A 14,099-nucleotide genomic window follows, 5' to 3' on the forward strand; every position below is an offset into this window, starting at 1 on the left:
GAATATAAATATCAGCAACAGAACCTAAAACTAGTTAGTATTGAATCTAATTAGATATAGAAGAGAACTAGAACATAAGTAAGCTTTAAATCACCAAAAATATTGACTACAATCCAAATTGTATTACAACACAAATAAAATTCCACAACATTATGGACAGTAGTGCATGATTTTAATGACAGCCATAATAGCGTCAGAATATGTTGATAGTTTTCACAGCAATTTTTTGTCTTTCTTTTTCCGTTCCTGCTTCTTTTATTACAAGGACAAGGATAGTACTTTATGGCTACTGAATCTTAGGAGACAGTAGATGGCAAAGAGAATTAGAACATTTAGCACAACTGCCCTCCTTTCTGAACCTCACTTCTTTTTTTTTTTCAGAATACCTAAATAACAATATAGTACTGTGTGACTAATCATATTAATGTAATGATCTTGGTTTGATCTTTCACTTAGTGTAGTGAGAAATTGAGTTCTGGATCAGTCGTCTTGTTCTCCGTAGCTGGTGAGAAGAAACAACGTTCAAATTGAAAAAATGAACAAAACAACAGAGGGCTCCTGAAGTAATTCTGCTGTGGAAGTCTTAAAAACAAATAAATGTTTCACAAGACTTTATCGTGAAAAAATATGAAAAAAATCACTTTAGTCTTCTAAAATAAAGAAACAGCCAAAGACAAAACCCATGACTGTTTTGTCTCCAAGGTTACAGACTGCCTCTCACAATTTATTGTGCTTGATCTTTTTCTATACTGAAAACATTAAAGCATTTTCTGGGGGAAAGTCTATATAATACATCCTGGAGAAACATTCAGAAACATAGAATAGATTTCTACTGAATATCCTATTCATAAAAAGAGACTGTCAAAACTGTATTTTGTTATACACTTTCCTCAAGGAAAAAGATTTAAATATTTGATGAAGAAATTAATTGTTCTGTTTCTGTTTATATGAAAACTTAGCTTATGTATATTATTTTATCTATTTATGACATTAACTTTATTTGCTTGAATTTACTAACATTAGTAACAATGAGTTACAATAAGGATCTGAACGAAAATGCTAATGTAGACACAACCTGTGACTTAGCTTAGAAATTTTTACCCCAGTTTTACTCAACTCTCTCTTCCTTTTTTCATACAAAAATACCAATTCCAAACACTAATGAGTCATTGGTGACAGCCTGCTGCTCACAAAGAAAGTATGATGACATATGAGAAAACAATTACCCAATAGCTCTGTACAGAGCAATGCTGTCAATGGGGTAAAGAGAGTAGCAGACGTACTGTCTGGGGCAGAGCAACTGTATAACCTGACAGTGAAGAATATGCAGTGCATGAATCAATCAGTGATGTGGAGAACTGTGTGGGACAGGTAAGGATCTGCCATTTAGCACCTCCAGTCAATTCATAACTGAAAGGTAACATGATAACGGATGAAAAGTTTTTTTCATAAGACCAGTTTATAAGATGTGTGTACATTAGTGAATGAAAGCACGAGTGGGGAGGTTAGATAATCTAATTAGAAGGTATGAAAAGATATTAAATTTCTGTATGTTGTGGATCAATTAAATCAGGAACTGATATATATATATTTACATTATATGCAATTTATGTGTGGGGAAGAGCAAGATAGAACACTAGAGCTGTAAAGTTATCTTTCAATTCTTTTATTTGAGAGGAAGGAATGCATACTCAGGAGTGAGTGTACCTTTAAATTCCTATCAGGTAAGGACAAAGGAACTGTAGTATTTATATTTTCCCAGTCACCTTTCCGTCACTGAAAGGTTTCTGTGGCTAAGTATCCTCTGAAGTGTAGCCTTTCTGCCACTATTTTCATCCTTAAAACTTTTGGAAAAACATATAAGCAACTAATTTCTTCCTCTTCACAGTTTTTAAACATCTTTTTTTTAAACTCATGGTATTTCAACTGAAAGGGAACCTGTATCTCCAGTGATACTGAATTAATATATCTAGAGTTAGTCATATGCTTCTCTTTGTTCTTCAATACTACTGCATAATGATAACAACTAGACTTTCAAATGAGGAATATGATGTTTCATCTTTAAAGAATTATTCAGCCATTTCAAGGAATTCAGCAGAGAACTTCCCTCTGTGGGCTATGGATTAAAAAAGATTTAAAGGAACATTACCATTCATCCTGAACAGTTTTAGTACAGCTTGAACAGCTGGCAAGGTGAGGACCTTCTGAAACTAGCAGGAGAAAGACCCTGAACCTTGTTTTGTCCAGGGCTGTGCCGGTGTCGTTTCAATACTGTGATTTTCTACAGAAGACATTGTTTGGGAACAGAAGGATGTAAAAAAATATATCCATATAAGAAATGCAAGCCCTGTAGAGAAGAAAGAAATTCCATCAAACAATTCTTTCCTCCTTGGCTGAGGTCATCTTGACAGGTTAATTAACTTTGTTGAATAATAACCTAAAACTGTTTTTTCAATAATATATGGATATGTAGATTTCTTTCACTACTGTCCTCGTTTGACATTATTGACAGCTAAAATAAACATAGGCACGTTTTTGCCATTTAATGTAAAGATTCTGTATTCATTTATTCCTACTCTTGCATCTCAGAGAGTAACCTGCAGAAAAGAAACCTCCTTTGCAGCTGAGGTTTCTGACACTAAGTTATTATGCTCATTCTTCATTGCTAGAGCTGGATTTCATGTCAAGTTAGGTAATATATTTGGTGCTTACATGTTATTAATGTCCTTCATTCCTATTTTTTGACTAATTTTGTTTCCTTATAATATTTCATGTAGTTATTTTTCTCAAGCTTTGCTAGACTGGAAATTGACAATAAGCACTATAGCTTATTTCCCCCCTCAAATCTGCTACTCAGTAAAACGTTCATAATCTATTTCTTTGTAGCAATGACTCTTAGCCTTTACAAAAGTGACATCTTTTGATTCAGTATTATAAGTTACATTAAGACTTAGGGGCCTCAACTGGATTCATAGAACTGCTGTATAGGTCTTTTATATCTGTATCATATAAAGGTGGAACTACAGTCAGTCTTACGATACAGCACTAAAATAAAGACATTGACAATGAGCAAGGCTATCCTGAAAATAGTCTAGAATAGCCTAGTCTAAAATAGTCTAGAATCCAAACCTAGTGTGAAGTCAACTATTTACTACTAGGGTGTTAGAATATATTTTTCCCCCAGTAATAGTAATTATGACACATTAATTCTTGCAAATCATTGAATGGATATTTTGCTTAACATTTGTTAATTTTGTTTCAGCTTTTCTTCTATCCATAACCCAGTTCTTAATGCAGTACAGTAAATATTCTATTTGTTATGTGATTGCATTTGGCAATATGTACCATGCAAGGGTGTATTTTTTTTCCTCTCATTCATTCATTCTGATAAGTACACTCATTCATTCATTCAGAAGTACAATATTGATCTTACTGCTTGAACCACTTCCTCTGTCTCATATTTCCCACAAATCTTATATGATTGTTTTTCATTTTTTGTTTTCAATAGCCTTCCAAGGTTACTACAACAGTATTATATTTGCTTGTAATTGGTCTTAGAATCAGAATATTACTTTGGGGATAAAAAAGTGGTATTCCATTAGATAACAACAGTACTATTAAATCTTTTATCCATGATAAGCAAATATTCAATTACTTATTGGTTGTTTAAACAGGAGTGTAAAGTGATAATAGAATCAGTATTTCTTAAGTGCTTTCTCATCTATTTGCAAAATAAATTTCCTGGCAAACAAGAAAAACAGAAAAACAGGAGACAACTTTGTTTCTCAGTATTTGAAACTTTGTTTTCCCAGAAGTAGTCTTAGTTTTTTCTCAGCAGTCCTTTGCTTTCTACTTTCTTATCTTTTTGCATCTGTTTTCAGTCTTCTGCTATAGTTTTTCTGGAAGATTTTATTCATATTTATAGAGAGGTCTCTCAATATGATACCCAGTTTGCAGTATTTGCATTCAGTCCCCAATGAAAACACTCCACCTATAGAGCTTAGTTCCTGAACAGTTTTATATCTGGATTGCATTTAGCTATCTCATTGCAAAAGACAGTTAGCCACACCTTATGGTTATATTGAATGAAGGCTAGTTATTACAACAATCAGTTTTATCATTTTATTCAGTTTCATTATACCAAACTTCACAACTAAAATGTTCTTCCATAATGATGTTTCTCAAAGGAGAACAGATTTAAAGTTATGTCCCTTTATGGCTTTGCACTATTTTTTGTGGTAGTGAAATCAGATGTTACTCCTTGTTTATACCAGTGTGACAAAACTGACATCAATTACATGGTAGATGATATATATGTAATACAAGCGAGTGAGTGGAAAAAGGTTTTAGGGATACAGGTGTGAGATAAAATGAAGGAATAGAGTTGATCTTTGATGCCATTGCACAATTACTGTGTCTCATTCAGAAAAAAAGCCAGTTTCTCAGAAAACTATACATGTGCAGTATTTGTTTTTCTCAGACTACCAAAGAATCAGCAGTAATCTGAAAGCTTTGAAAACTTTCAATAATGAAAAAACCCTTGAAAACCCCAAACTCACTATTTTTATATATATATATACACGCATATATATATATATATAAATATATGCAAGCATATAACACACAAAGAAAAGCATCACAGGCTACTGAATGGGACTTCAAAAATTCATTTCAGAATGTTAATAAGGAGAAATAAATATCTTTATTTGTCACATATCCCTTAAAATAAGAGTTTACAATGGAACCCCTGAAAAACAATTAACAGCAGAATTGATCATAAAAACTACTGGGACATGCAGTAATGAATATGCATATGTCCTTAATGTATAATAAGTATTTTGGAATTCTTTTCTTCACAGGTATCTTAAGAGAAAAATGATGAAAGGGAAGAATTCTACTGATAGTCATGAGAAAAATAAATAAACAATTTTCTTTTAGAAGAAATACAACAAAACCATAATAGAATGGAAGAGAAATTAAGTAATAGTTACTGTTCCAGATATGGATGTGGATGGTGGTGGGTTTTTTTGTTGGTTTGGCGGTTGGTTTTTTTTCTTCCTCTTCTTTTTTTCTTGGTATTGGAGAAGTAGTGATAGCAACTATTATAACTGAAAGGTCTTTATTTTCTCTGAGGGAGACCACCTCTGTGGATGTGTGAAATAAGAGTGGGAAAATAAAGCAAACAGAAAAAATTTCTGGAAAATAGTAATGAGTCTCCGAATTTATTGCAACTTAGGGAATTTATTCAGCTGCATTAATTAGTGGACATTTCAGTAATGTTCTCAAAGATTCTCTTAACAGGAACTATGTATACCATTACATACACTTTCAGTAGCAAACATACTGAACTGCTTACCACATGCACCTACATGACAGATGGTATTATGAAAATGAACTAAAAAGGGCTGAACCCTTTGGGGGTTTTTGTTTGGTTGTTTTTTTAGGGGGTACTGGTGTTTGTTTTGATTTTTTTTAATGTCTCTTAGTCAGACAAAACTTCCCCTGTAAAACAGAGTGAAAAATGGAGACAAATTCTGCAAATCTAAAATGGTTTTTATTTTTTTTAAATTAAAATGAAAAATGTGTCACAAGTCTGGCATATCCTGTTTTTAAGTGATATTTAATTCCTTAACACTGTCACAGTAAGTTGAGTTAAAATTCTGTTGTGATTGAGCTACAGTTTTATAATATTCTTCATAAATTTAGATTTTTTTATTTTTTAGTTTAGAAACTTTACACAGGGGTAGGAGCAGGCTCTACTATTCAAAAAATATTCACTTCTTTACTAATAGTGACTAGTTCACAATTTTTCATGCAATATAGTTAGTGCTCCAAAGATGTAACTGTTATACAGAGTGGGAGGAAATAATCAAGGCAGAAGGATTTGAAGTAATAAAATCATAGAACAGCCCAAGCTGGAAAGGACCTCGAAAGATCACTTGGTCCAACCTTTCATGGGAAAGGGGGCTGAGATGGGATTATCTAGCACCCTGCCCAGTCACATCTTGAAAACTTCCAGTGATGGGGACTACATCACATCCCTGGGAGGTTGTTCCAGTGAATGTTTGTTCTTAGTGTAAAAAAAATCCTTTCTTATGTCAAGATGAAACCTCTCCCAGTGCAACTTGTACCCATTGCCCCTTGTCCTCTCCATGTGACTCCTTGTGAAGAGAGAGTCTCTGTCTTCTTTGTAGCTGCCTTTTAAGTACTGGAATACTGTGATGAGGTTCCCCCTGAGTCGTCTCTTCTTCAGGGACTAACACCTTCAGCCTTTCCTCATAAGGCAGGTTCTACAGCCCTTTGATTATCTTCATGGCCCTCCTTTGGACTCTCTCCAGTCTGTCTTCAACTTTCTTTAGTGGTGGGGACAAGAATGGACACGGTACTCCAGGTGCAGCCTGACGAGCACTGAGTAAAGTGGGATGATTGCATCTCTCTCTCTGCTAGTAACGCCCCTGCACGTGCAGTCCTGGATCCGATTTGCCTTTGTTGCTGCAGCAGTGCACAGCTGACTCATGTTCAGCTTGTTGTCCACTAGAACCAGCAGGTCCCTTTCAGCAAAGCTGCTACCCAGCCACACAGATTCTAGGTGGTACTGGGCTCTTCAGTTTTTCCTTCCCAGGTGCGGGACCTTGCACTTGTCTTCGTTAAACTTCATACACTCCTTGCTAGCCCATTCTTCCAGCCCGTACGGGTCTCTGTAAGATGGGTCTCCCTTCTAACATGTCCACCTCACCACCCAGTCTGGTGCCATCAGCAAACTTGTGAGGGTGCTTTCAATCCCATCATCCAGATAATTTATGAAGATGTTGAACAGGTGGGACCCAGTATCAATCCCCAGGGGATCACACTTTTGACAGGCTGCCAGCCTGAGTTAAAACCATTGATCACCACCCTCTGTGTGGCCTGTTAGCCAATTCCCTACATCTCACAGACCACCCATCCAAGCTGTATCTTGCCAGTTTGTCCAGGAGAAGGCTGTAGGAAAAGGTGTCGAATGCTTTGCTGAAGTCCAGGTAAACAACATCCACTGCTCTCCCCTTGTCAACAGAAGACATCAAAGAAAGTCAAAAGAAAACAAAAAAGAAAAAAGTAACTCAAAACTCAAAAGAAGTCAAAACTAGGGTCTGAGAGGTTTATGACAATGAAAGGAAGTAGGCTGAGAGGACGGGAATTTTAACAGAAATATTAATGCAAGACTTACAGGTGATTTACAATGAATTTTTCACCTGTTGCAGTTGCGTGATTTTTGTAATGGCAATGCACAGTTGCAGAAGCTGCAGTGTGATGTCACCTGATGTGTTGAATTACTTCAGTTTTATTCCCTCTGCACAGGAAACAGAGCTTGACCTTTCTGGTGATGTATTCTGCTTCCACTGCCATAAAGCAACACTAAAATCTTAATTAAGAACTGTGCCAAATATTGCAATTAAATGTAATTAGAAAATTATTTCCTTGAACATGGTCTGAATCACTGCAAACTGTCTGGTTGCACTTCTGATAGAAAATGATCTTTTCCAGCTCAGTTTTTACTCCTCATCCAGTTGGTCCTGTTTATCATCACAAATACAATAGAAGAGGGAAATTGAGCCCTTTGTGGCATGTTCAAGAAAGTCTGCTACATACTGAACTAAGATTATGACTTTCCTGGAGAATCAAGAAGTACTCTGACAAAAATTTTATAATCATACATTATGCCATCTTATCCCAGAAAACATAAAGCAAATTTCAAGTATGCCTGGTCCTTATGTAACACTGAGGGAAATGGGGAGGGGACAAGCAGCGGGTGAATATACCCTTGAACAGTACCAGATTTGGACTCCTGTTCCTTATACAGAAGTCAAATTGCACTCATCAATTTAATCTGTATGAAGATTCACATACTACCTGTATCGTAAATTCTGATGGTTTGATCATGTTTCACATGATGAAATACTATATGAGGCTTAAGTTGCCAGATGCAAGTCATAAGAAAATCTCAGATTTGCAATTTTTTTCTTAATAGGAAGTTTCTAGCCCTGAAAGAATGAGGCAAAATGCTGCAAATTACATCAGAGTATTATAAAAACTTAAAAGTTCAAAGGAAAAAACAATCCAAACTATATTGCTTCTAATTGCTACATTTGCTACATATATTGCTAAATTGCTTCCTTTCTTATTAGCAACCCCATGTTCTGGGGGGTTTGTTTGTGGGGTTTTTTTTGAGGAGAAGTAGAGGAGAAAAGGAGACCAGAGGCATTTGTGTGGCTGGTAATTTTTTTTTTTTTCACTAAAGTACTAGCTGAAACACTGCTCATTTTTCTTGCTTGCCTTACTTGGTTTTGCAGTAAGTTCTCTGCTATATGTCACAGTCTCCATGAGGTCAACCATTCTCAGAGGATTTTCTATTACCACATTGTTTGCTGAATCACAGTGCCCGTTTTCCGGAGTTTATTAAGAAAAATAGTAACAAATGACACATGGTACATTCTTTTTCCCAGCCTCTCTCTAGATGAAATATCTGTTTGTGACTTTCATAGTGTAAATAAAATACTTCTCATATTTTGAGAAAACAGGGTAGAAGATTAGGCCAAGACATAGAAGAGTTTTTGGTTGCAGGACATTTGGATGTGGTTGCAATGATTGCCTTTAGCCCAAACATGTTAATCTCTTTGGGATTCCTCTGGGATCAGTAGGAGAGAAAGAATGGAAAACAATCCAGAGAATCAGATTCCAGCAATAAATTGTCCAAGTTAATTTGTTTCCATTGTAAGAAAGCTATATTTATGACACCCACATGGATTGACATTTTTAATGGATAGATATTTATAATTCTTTCTACAATTATTTTTATTTGTACTTATAAGGATTTTTATATATATTTAAATGTATAATGGTGTAATGTTAACTTTATTAAGTTTAATCTTAACCAAAATAAAACTAAGGGAAATAATATAGAATTTTACAGGTTTTAATAAAAAGGAGTTATTCATATTTTTTAAAATAAATTTGATAGCATATATGACATTTAACCTCTTTGCTACACTACCTTTTTGTAATTTTTTTATATGTGTACAGTCCTACCTATAGAAATGCAATACTGCACTTTTCCCCAAGTTAATAAAAATAAACCTTTGAATGAAGTAAATAAAAAAAATTGAAAGATGTTCAGCATTTCTTTTTTTTAATTAAGGAGGTATATTTAAAATTTCTCTGGCATATTTACTGATCATTTTTTCTTTGATTTTTTTTATTTATTTGAAAAATCTAGCTGGTCATTGTGGTATTCCAGATCTTATAGTCAATGGTCAAGTAATTGGAGAAAATTATGGATATAGAGACACAGTTGTATACCAGTGCAGTCCTGGTTTTCGGTTGATTGGTTCTTCTGTAAGAATATGTCAACAGGATCACAACTGGTCTGGTCAACTTCCATCCTGTGTGCGTAAGTAAGCATGGCAACACATACTCATTTATGTTACAAGAATGTCTTTGTCAGACAAGATGAGGAGTGACTATGTAACTTAGTATTCATTTTTCAAAAAAGAAAAATACTTAAAGGAGATCCTCAAAAGTATGTGGCCACCTAAAATCTGTGATTCATCTATCAGGTGAAATTTAATGTTGTCACTTAAAATTTTCATTGCATCTTTTGGTTACTAAACACTTGTCATTTATATATGAATATGAAACTTATTCAAAAAGTGACGGGACTTAGGCACCCAGGTACTCAAATCTGAAAAGGACTTTAAGTCCTGTAGTGGTTTTTGGAAATATTTAATGTACATTTACTTTGACTGTGGTAGTTAGATAAGTAGATGCTCTTGAATTACACCATCAGTACTAATGATTAAAATGTTTACTTCAACAAACCTATACTTTTTGTTTTCTTCTCCTCAGAAAGATAGTGTTACTTTGTTTTCGGGTTTGGGTTTAGGCTTTTTTGGCATGAATTTTGTATTTTGTTAGTGAGGCTCTTTTTGTGTGATAAGTGTGTGAACATGTCAAATGAAATACCATTAAGTAATAACAGAAAATACTGTATTCTGTTTAGGAAAATTTTAGAGTTCTCAAAGGATTGTCAAGCAAATTACAATTATGTTTAAATAATTCAGGTTCAGTAATATCAGTGTATTGATAATGTATTAGTTCACCTTCAAATATTCTATTTTTATAGCTACTTTTTTGTAGTAGAAACTATCTGAATGATGAATCATAATACACGATGTTAATTAATTACGCTTACTGCTCACTCTTGACTTTGTTTTACATAGAACTAGATATACATAACACTACTATAATAATTGTATTTCTTAATTTTGTTTCCACGTTATGATCTAGTAATAGATCATTACTTCTTTATACTACATTTCAGAGCAACACACTTCATAGGTAACTGTTAAGGTAATAAAATTAGACACCATTAATCCAGAATTTCTAAATTAAAATGTTAATGTTAGAACAACAAAAAAAAATTGAATGTGCTAACAGCAGAGAAAACGGACGTATTTTCTTCCTCTAATTGAACGGAAGCTGCTTTTTTGAACACAGGAGGATGCATGATACAGCTCTTCAGAAAAGGACACAAGACTTAGGAAAAAGCTTAGGCTTGCAAAAGCCTCCTATAAACAGCAGCTGCCTCTAACTTTGTGATGGATATTTAGGAACAGCTCCACTTCAGATCAAAGGTTCAAATGAAGTGTAAAAAATAGTCTCACATTTCTTTATTTATTTAACTTTAGATGTTTTAATTGAATTTTTGAGATTGTGTTTAAATTTAGCAATTCTATCATTTACACTTTTGGACTCACTATTTTTCTTCCTTATACAGTGGACAGATGTATTACTACTGTTGTGTATTGCAGCTGTATATACATGGGTATTATTCAAAATTTTATGCAAATTTCATACTTCTGTTTTCACAAGAATAATTTTTATTGGTGTTATATGTACAATAAAGAACATCTCTGTGGACTGAATACATATCTTTTCCTGACAGTTTTACAAATGTTAACAGTTTAGTGTACAATTCCAATTACATTTTTTGGGAAAAAATACAATTCCTTGTATAAAAATTTCTAATACCAGTAACAAAGATAATATATTTAATTAAAATAACATACTTAGTGATATTAATAGAACATACGGAATTCAATTTAACTTTCATTCATAGAATATACTGTGACTTGTCTGTATTCTTAGTTCTTAAGGACCATTTTCACTTTTTTGGTATTACTAAAAATTGTATTTTATTTAGATTATATGAATGGGTTCCTTTTAGAGTTGTCATGATGAGTCTATTCTACATGGAGAAAAAGAACATATATTTATATCAGACCTAAAAAAATTAATTTAGAAAAATAATGAAGTTTCTAAAGTCATAAAAAATTTGAGAGTTAAATAATTTATTCTGTGTTTTTTTTTCATTTTAAATTAGAATCATAGAATCATTTAGGTTGGAAAAGACCTTTAAGAGCATCAAGTCCAACCATTAACCTAACATTGCCAAGTCCAACACTAAACCATGTCCCTAAGCACCACATCTACACATCTTTTAAATTTCTCCAGGGATGAGGACTTGGCCACTTCCCTGTTCCAATGCTTGACAACCCTTTCAGTGAAGAAATTTTTCCTAATATCCAACCTAAACTTCCCCTGGTGCAACCGAGGACATTTCCTTTTGTCCTATTACTTGTTACTTGGGAGACTTGTTACTGGGCCCAATCACCTGGTTGTCCTGTATGTGCCACGTGATAGCACTCAAGTTTACTGATGAACATTTTATTTATCAACAACTAGAGTTTGTTAAAATATAGAAGAAAATATTTATACATTTTTAATTATTTTGGGAAAATTAATTTTTGTTTTATTTTCCTTATTATTTTTGCATCTGGTCTTTGTGGGCATAGAAAAGGAACTTTACCTTCTGTAGTCAGTTTTTGTATAAATACAAGAAAAGTTTCACAGTGCCCATAATGTTTCACATACCTAGTTATAAATTTATAACTTCTCTAAGTACTTAGGCCTCAATGATAAAACAGAGTGAGTTGATAGTAAGACATATTTGCAAGAAATAATACCCGAGGAACTAACGCACTGAAATATTTCCTTTCAGTTTCAGACTATATGTAATGATAATCAAGTATTTGCTTTTCTCTTGATCCTTCAGAAAAATTTTCTTAATTTGCCTTGGTTACTGCATGGCAAATTCTGTTAAGTTTATTTCAATATTTAAGTAAGTGCTTGAACATTTATTAAATATGTCTTAGTTCTTATTCAGTTCAGAGAAATGTGAATCTTTCATGGAAAGTACACAGTACCTTATAATATCAAAACTTTTAAATACCATGATATAGTTGTTATAATGATTATCTATTATATCATAAATCATGAAAAGTGATAACAGCATGCTCTGTCGGTTTTTTGTTTCTTTGTTTTGTGCTATGCTAGCTGTTAGCTGTGGTCACCCTGGTAGTCCTATTTATGGAAGAACAAGTGGAAATGGTTTCAACTTCAATGATGTTGTGACATTCTCATGCAATACTGGGTATGTTATGCAAGGACCAACCAAAGCACAGTGTCAGGCTAATAGGCAGTGGAGCCACCCACCTCCAATATGCAAAGGTAAGAATACAAGCATTTACAGATTTCAAACTTAGTTGGAAAATTAAGGTTAAAAAATAAACTGAAGGTAAAGGGACACTGTGAAGACAAAATGATGCCTCTCTTACTAACAGGCATTAAATTATTAAAGAAGATGTTTCATGATTCTATGTCTGCAGTTTGTATTGATTTTTTAAAATGTTTTCTACAAGTTCCTTAAGGAAAATTATGCAGAGATAATTAAGAGCTTAAATCCTGAAATAATGTTCTCTGCATTTTTAGCCAACATAGTTCTAATAGGTGCATAAGAAAACATACCTTTTTTTTCCTTTTACATTTCCATTGATCTGACTGCTCATCTTGACTTTTTAAATTTTTATTCTAATTTGTTAGCATAATCCATTTGGGTTGGTTCTCAACACTTCTGGATATTATATTTTAAATTCTTTCACTGAAAATAAAATAGCATTATGAAATTAGTTCTGTTTGAGTTTTCATAAGCACTTTTAGAAAGGTTTTATCACCATTGTACTTTTTAAGTCTGTTGTTATGTGCTTTTTAAAGAAGTCAAATCCAACCAGAAAGTTATTTCTATCCTTGAATAAAGTATGTATTCTAGTCTGGTGGTATCAATATTTGAGAACTGCCAGGAGGAGCACACCTGCAGACTGCAACATTTAGGATGGTGACTAGAGAGAAGCAGGTGAGCCATAAAATAACTACATTGAGTGATGTAGGTAGGAAAAATGATCTTAAATCGCATCTAGCAATAGCTTTTTTTGGTTTTAGATTACAGAGTTTTTTAGCATATTTTGATACCTTTATGTACACACATTCATGTACATATGCAGATATATATATATTTGCACACAGGTACATACACATGTATGCATATAAACATGCAATTAATTATAAGGCTGCAGGGATAGTAATGAACTGTAGTTTTCTAGAGTAATTTTGAGTAGGTGATGATGTGTTTACTTGACCAGAGGATTCTATTGCATGGAAACTGTTAAAAAATCCCCATGACCCCCGAAATAAGTATTATACTCCCCTCACCAGACAGCTGTAAGTTGCAAAAAAGGAAAAAAAAAAATCATTCTTCAGTGATTTTCAAACATATGAATCTTAAAGTTGTTGAGGACTTAAAAAATCCATTAGTATTCTTAACCATTAAAGTATACTGCTATTTTTAAAAGCACATACCCATTTTGTGGGATAATTCCCTGTTCTAGCAGAATCATCACAGTCTTACCTAACTGACCATGTGCCCTTTAGCTCAAAACATCTGCCTCAAAGGTGTTCCATTATCAAATTGTTAGTATAGGAACGTAAGTATATTTGCATGGCTCTGTGGGTTAGACCAAAGGCACATCTAGCCCCATAACCTGTTTCCAGCTGTGGGGTGGAAATGTTTATGTCAAGGCAAGAGTATACGTTGAATATATTGGTATGTCCAGTCACTGTTAGTGGCAAATACTTTTACAGCATCATCTCACTCTGTGAAGAAACATTTC

At 33.7% G+C, this 14,099-nt stretch overlaps 1 protein-coding gene across 1 annotated transcript in view; it reads left to right on the plus strand.

The window, feature by feature from the left end:
- Positions 1–14,099, plus strand: part of CSMD3 (CUB and Sushi multiple domains 3) — a 746,059-nt gene that overhangs the window by 665,834 nt on the left and 66,126 nt on the right. The window contains exons 54-55 of the mRNA XM_087747332.1: positions 9,251–9,424; positions 12,430–12,603. Of these exons, the coding sequence (XP_087603458.1) occupies positions 9,251–9,424; positions 12,430–12,603 (348 nt within the window). The remainder of the gene's footprint in view (positions 1–9,250; positions 9,425–12,429; positions 12,604–14,099) is intronic.

Source organism: Nipponia nippon, unplaced genomic scaffold (genome assembly GCF_047370975.1).
Source record: "Nipponia nippon isolate SJK-2023a ecotype South Korea unplaced genomic scaffold, ASM4737097v1 scaffold_1, whole genome shotgun sequence".
NCBI lineage: Eukaryota > Metazoa > Chordata > Aves > Pelecaniformes > Threskiornithidae > Nipponia > Nipponia nippon.